The sequence below is a fragment of the Vicugna pacos genome, unplaced genomic scaffold (genome assembly GCF_048564905.1).
Source record: "Vicugna pacos unplaced genomic scaffold, VicPac4 scaffold_17, whole genome shotgun sequence".
Classification (NCBI taxonomy): Eukaryota; Metazoa; Chordata; class Mammalia; order Artiodactyla; family Camelidae; genus Vicugna; species Vicugna pacos.
In genome coordinates this window covers 6,378,304-6,384,417 of record NW_027328738.1, presented here as the reverse complement: position 1 = coordinate 6,384,417, position 6,114 = coordinate 6,378,304, and the positions used below count along the sequence as shown (strand labels likewise).

The following is a 6,114-nucleotide window of genomic DNA, read 5'->3' as shown; positions in this document are numbered from 1 at the left end:
GCATGGATTATAAAGATGACAAGAAATTTTATTACTTCTAGGGAATGATAAACCTCTGAGTGAAAGAATGGCAAAAATAAACATTTGTAAATATCCAATAAGCTTGTTTCTTTTGCAATTTTAAAGTAGAATATTAAATTACATTTGTTTCAATTACAGCACTGAATTGCAATTTAAAACAAAAATTCCCGCTTTGGGATTTCTTAAATTTGATTGATTATTTTAATCTAATTTTATTTCATAAATATTAAAAATTTATATATAAACATAACAAATAAACTGATATTTATTCTTCTCATGTTTTGAATATAGAGCTACTTATTCTAAAGTACACAGATAAATACATACTTCCATTCCCAAATCAAATTATGTTTCACTTTAATTACAAATGATGATGAAATTGTTATACATTTTCTGAACAGGTTTTACACAAATTTCACTTTAAATTCCAAAACTTTAAAATTATTTTATATATTTTCTGCATTATTTATACTCTGATCACAAATCTGTCATAAATTTGTGTTCAAAACTATGGACATTGTTTTTAATTAAAAGACTCAAATATTTAATTGTTTAAAAAGCTTTTGTGGGGATAATATTTGCAGATCACAGTATAAAAATAAGCATTCTATATGTTTCATTTTAACTGAATGAATGAGAAGTAAACACTGGCTGAAAGTTACACTTGAGTTGATAGGAAACCAGTCGTTTTGTGATGTCACAGCTACCCAGGTTGAGAACCATTGTGGTGGCCTAGCAGTTTATTTGTGCAGGCCTGCCAAAGCAGTATTTGAAGCTGCAGTGCTCAAAATCATGCAGATTAGAAAAGTAGCTGCAGAAAAATTTATATGAATTTGCACATGTTTCTTCAGTAATTCAAGATGTGTCACGTAAAGATGGACCAACTGCTTCAGGAAAATCCGGTAGATCTCTATTTTGTGATCAATCTCTGGGGACTTGGACGTGAGTTCTATGATTGAGGAAAATGCTTCTCAGAATTTGTCTGAAGAATCCTTGATAAAAAGGCCATGTTACACACGTTGTGTCCCTGAACCAGATGAAGATAATGATTTTCGTTCTCTGACATTTCCAAGAAAACTCTGGAAAATGGCTGGGAGTGACCAATTTAAATCCATCTGGTGGGATGATAATGGAACTTCCATAGAGATTGGTGAAGATATCTTCAAGAAGGAAGTTTTGGAAAGAAAGGCCCCTTTCAGAATATTTGAAACTGTAAGTATGAAAAGTTAAGTTAGACAGCTTAACCATTATGGGTTTAGTAAAGTACGACAGAATATTTAAAGATCTGCTTGTCTAGCTGTCTTTCTGACAGAAGAAAAGGAAGTCTCTGTTTTAAGCAAAGTATTCAGAAACTTTAGTTACCACTTGGTAACGTATATATAAAATTTTATTTTGTGCATCAATCTATGGTAATATAAATGTAAAGTTAAATTTGAAAATTGTAAAAAACTTCTAAGGCTAAAATCTTTAATTTTTCTAAAAAATGACGACAGTGCCTTATGTATTCATATTATAAGAAACTTTGCTGGCAACTATGAATCTTAGCAGAAATCTAAATAAAGGTATTAAAGCTGCTTTTCAAAAGTGGCATTCACCGTTACTGCAAATTCTAACTTCTTAAATTTGATGACTGTACTCTTTAAATGTGTATTTTCCAAATAAGGAACTTCAAAATGTCAGCAATATTCATATTTTGATGATATTACCTTTGAATAGTAAACGTGAAATCTGAGGTTTTATATGTTATGCTTATTGTAGTGTTGTCTTTTGGTTAAAATTCTTACTAAAATCTTTCTACTTTGGTGTAGCTGCAGTTATATCATCATCCAAATTTTAAACGAGGCTGTCCCCAGATTTTAGTGAGAATAAAAAGAAGAGTTGGGATTAAAAATGCCTCTCTGGTATCTTCATTGGCTGAAGATTTCAACAAGAAGCACTATAAAGCAGGGGGTAATATGGATAATCAGAATTCTGGTTTTGTGGCTGACACTAGTGGAGAAAGTGCATTTTTACCTTCTGCAAATTTAAACATGCCTCTAATAAGGGAGCCCTCTTCTAGCCACATAATTGGTGATACAAATACCTCGATAAGAGGTGATTTTTCTCCTCCATCATCAATGTCAGTTAGACCCCCAGAACAAATTGCAGTGGATCAATGTTCTATTTTAAATGAGTTGACCACTGTCCACTGGCACTCTCAAAGCAGCTACACTGAAGCAAATGGCCGTGTTGTGAACTTCATTACAACTACAAATTCTACTTCTCAGTACAGCATTTTATCTCCTATACAGAGGAATTATATTGGACAGATGTTGGAGCATTCTAGTTTTCCAAATATATATCATAACATATCTTCCAATGAAGGGAGTTTTTCTAAACTTCAGCCAGGGAGAAACCCACGGTTTCCAGTGACAGTGATAGCTGATACATCAGCTACCTCTCTTTCAAGGCCAATTCATTAGACATCTTCAATATATGAACGTCATCCTAATCACAACTGATCTACCAGAGGACTACCAGATTATGCAGGATAACAAAGATTAAAAGTGAGGTTGGCAAATGTCAACAACTATCTGCAATTTTCTTATTTGAACAATAAACATAGATGTGTACCTGTATTTACCTTATTTTTTTAAATAGTGTTAAGTGTTAAATGGGAGACTATGTTACTATTCTAAGAAAAAATGAGATATTTGATTGATATGATCATTTGATGGAAAAATATGGGAGTTAATTTAAATATTTTCTTGTAAGGAAGAAGAGAAAATGCAAGAATTTGGAAAAAGACTAGAACATGGAGAGAGGGAAAAGTTCTAAGTGGTTTCTGGTTCATCCTGGAAAGTATGAAAAGTGTTAAGTTAGGATGTGTTACAACAGAAGATAAATGCAGGACCCGGCCCAGGGATCATGGTCTTTATTATGTCATCCCTGGAATCATAAAGGTCACATGATATAGTCTCAGATGGCACATTCAGCATGTGGTAGAATTTATGAAGTAATTTTATCTATGGTCTTCTTTGTGCTGTTCTCAAAGCATTCCAATTGGTGCTTTCATTTCCTCCCCTCAAGATTCTACACTATATTTTCTTTTTGATAATTTATCTTGCATTTATTTTTCAGCCAAAGACAAGCTAACTTCCTCAGGGTGGCACTTAATGCCTTTTCAAATCTAAGCAAACAAATTCAACTTTGTTTACTAATTTCTTTATAAATCTGGACTCTGCCTACCTTGGCATATCTATATGATTCACTGTATCTTGAGATACATCCAGGCAAATTCTTGTCAACTATGTTAGCTGGAACCTCACCACTTTGCTCCAGCTCATCCTTGGGCTTTGGGTGTCCTCCTTTTACCTACTTAGATTTTCCCGGTCTCAGCACAGAAACTACCTCCTTCAGATGTTTTCTGTCTATACGCCTTTCCTTGTCTAACTTGGATACCAGCACAGTAAACACAACACATGCCACAAGATGCATATTAGAATTTAGTGAATGAAAAATACATGTTGACTTTAAGCAAAATCTACTTTCTTGAAACAACAAAACTCTCATGGTATTCAAACTATTTCGTTTTGGTCTTTACTCTTCACCACAAACTAGCTTTTTCATAGCCCAAGTGCTAGTCACTCAAGACAGTAATTGGAGGTAGATACAGGAAACAAAGTATTATTTTCTTATCCATTCATGCCTCCAGAGGCCTAAAGCATTCCATTCTCATTTTCTTCATTATTTCCTGTCTCTTCATCACCCACCCAACCCAAAATAGTTGATTCTCTTACCCATACTAATAACTATACTGCGTTCTAATTAATTTACTTCTTAGAATCAGAGATTTGTCCAGAAGAGACAGTGATATTGCAAATATTTAATGTAGGTTTATGCACCCCCCATAACTTGTGCCTTTCTAACCTTCATGCAGGAAGAATCTAAGAGGTACGAGAACCTTGTTTGGGGTGATCATATTCAGTAACAAAATTGCAATCTAAAATGTGTGGACTAGAAGTAGGTGAGGGTGGTGGAATTAAAAATTTGTCCAAATGCATGAGTACCAATTTTCTGCAGATATTAGGAAATTTAAAATATTCATGGAAGACTTTGACTATTTCCCATTAATTTAAAACAAAAGGTGAAACATTTTCAGAATGTGAAATGCCCTGAAGTGATGGAAAAATTGTAGGCAACGTCAGAGTGTCTAAGGTTTCTGCTCATAATCATGCAGAAAGTGTCAGCTGATAAGACTGGAATGACAACATTGATTCCAGAAAATATGTCACCAGTTGTAAAGAAAGCCTTTGATAATGTGGAGAAAGGGCAAATGTGCCAGGGTATGATCTTGCAACATCCCACCAATATGTCCTTTACCAAGAGAAGAAAAGAGGCCACTTGAAGCAGGAGAGTTATGTCTGGAGAGCAGTGGTTTTTCCTACAACAGAAACATCAAGCTTTTAAGTTTGTCAGCTCATCTCTGATGGTGGCTACGTTATTGCTTGCATTAGCAGTCTGGGGTTCAGATGGGCTGATTCAGCAGCTATTTTCCATCTCTCTTATCACACAGTGGGTCTTAAAGTGATCATCTGAACAAGGTTCTATAATAAGTCAAAAACTACACTTTACTCTCAAAATTAGAAATCCTAAAGATGAATATTGTTTGTCAAACTGTAGTTTTCTACCTGGGAAAATCTTGACTATTGGCAAATGTACAAAAGTTGGCTGATGCTTTGAAAACTATTCTCTGAGCTCTGCCTACAGAACTCTTCCCACTAAATACTACAAATCTCTCTACCAGTGTGTGTGTGTGTGAAGATGGATTGTTAAGCAGTAACTAAGTTTGTCTTAGTTGAGTCATCAGTAAATTATTATTCTGCGTCTGGCAGAATCTCTGTGAATTAAGAGTTTCATTGAGCCACCAGATTTTCTTCCGATCAGGGAGAGGTATATTATGTTTCTCCCAGTATATTAATTATTGCCTGTTCATTGAATTCTGAGCTGATGCTAGGGCCAATCCACTGAACCCTTGAATTGGAATGAGACATACACATTCTCCAGTCCCCAGAGCCCAGCACAGGACTGTGTCTCCTTTTCAATTTAAGCTTATGTCTCATTTCTTTTTTCTTCTAATTCTCATTGTTGACACAACTTATTTTGGCTTTGATCACCCCTTGACTAATTTAAATGGACTGAACCACTGACTTATTCCCGTTCACCTAGAAATTTGAATAACCTTATTTTTTGTACTACCTGGAATAGAGTGAGCATAGTCAACATTTTGAAAGCAGTCCTCAGTCCTAATAGTGCAGAACCTTTATACTTCTGTGACCAGCACTTGAGCAAGAATGTTGGTTGTGGATCTCAGGGATTATCCTCACATCCCCTAATACAACCATGAGAAAACACCAAATTGTTTTCCAAAATCAAGTCTTTGTCAGTATTACATTCCCATTGCAAAACAGTTAAGAATTGTAGGAGTTCTGAGATTTTACCATGATGAGATTTTTAGCAACCTAACATGTTCATTTCTTACAGATGTTGTTGGGGAGATGAGACCATTGGTCAGAGACAGTGAACTTTATCACTCACAGAAAGAGCAGCCAGTTTCAAATTTGTATCCATTCCCTAATATCAGATGAATGTATATTGAGAAATTTTGATGCCTGCAGAAGCAGTGGTCTGTTAACATGAAGAAAATAAAGGCATGGTAAAACACTAATTTATTAGTATCTTCATGTATTATTTATTAGAATCACTTATTTATTATTATTTTTACCTAGGATAAGTATATCATGACTCAAGTTTACTTGCTGCAGAAACAATCATGAGAAATGACATGGGAATATGTGAATATTGACTTTCCATTTTTCCTTCCGCTTCTATTGAGATATAATTGGTATAGAATACTGTGTAAGTTTAGGTGTACAGGATAGTGATTTGATTTACAAGTATCATGAAATAAATATCATAGCAACTTTACGGAGAATTCATTATCTCATTTAAATACAATATTAAAGAGATACAACTTGTCTTTTGGTTGTGATGAGAAAACTTAGGGTCTACTCCCTTAACAACATTCATATATAACATAAAGCAGTATTAATT

General features: G+C 34.4%; 1 protein-coding gene across 1 annotated transcript; it reads left to right on the top strand.

Moving 5' to 3' along the window:
• Positions 1–778: 778 nt before the first annotated feature.
• On the top strand, positions 779–5,728 carry LOC140692808 (heat shock transcription factor, Y-linked-like). The gene is made up of 3 exons (XM_072957084.1): positions 779–1,233; positions 1,830–2,567; positions 5,545–5,728. Exons 1-2 carry the CDS (start codon positions 973–975, stop codon positions 2,481–2,483), a joined length of 915 nt encoding a protein of 304 aa, XP_072813185.1. The 5' UTR covers positions 779–972; the 3' UTR covers positions 2,484–2,567; positions 5,545–5,728.
• The last annotated feature ends 386 nt before the right edge of the window (positions 5,729–6,114 follow it).

Bases quoted from the DNA above. Each gene is read 5' to 3' on its own strand.
- LOC140692808 (XM_072957084.1), top strand. From the start codon at position 973: ATGATTGAGGAAAATGCTTCTCAGAATTTGTCTGAAGAATCCTTGATA. The intron at 1,234-1,829 runs GTAAGTATGAAA...ACTTTGGTGTAG, and splicing joins CTTTCAGAATATTTGAAACT to CTGCAGTTATATCATCATCC.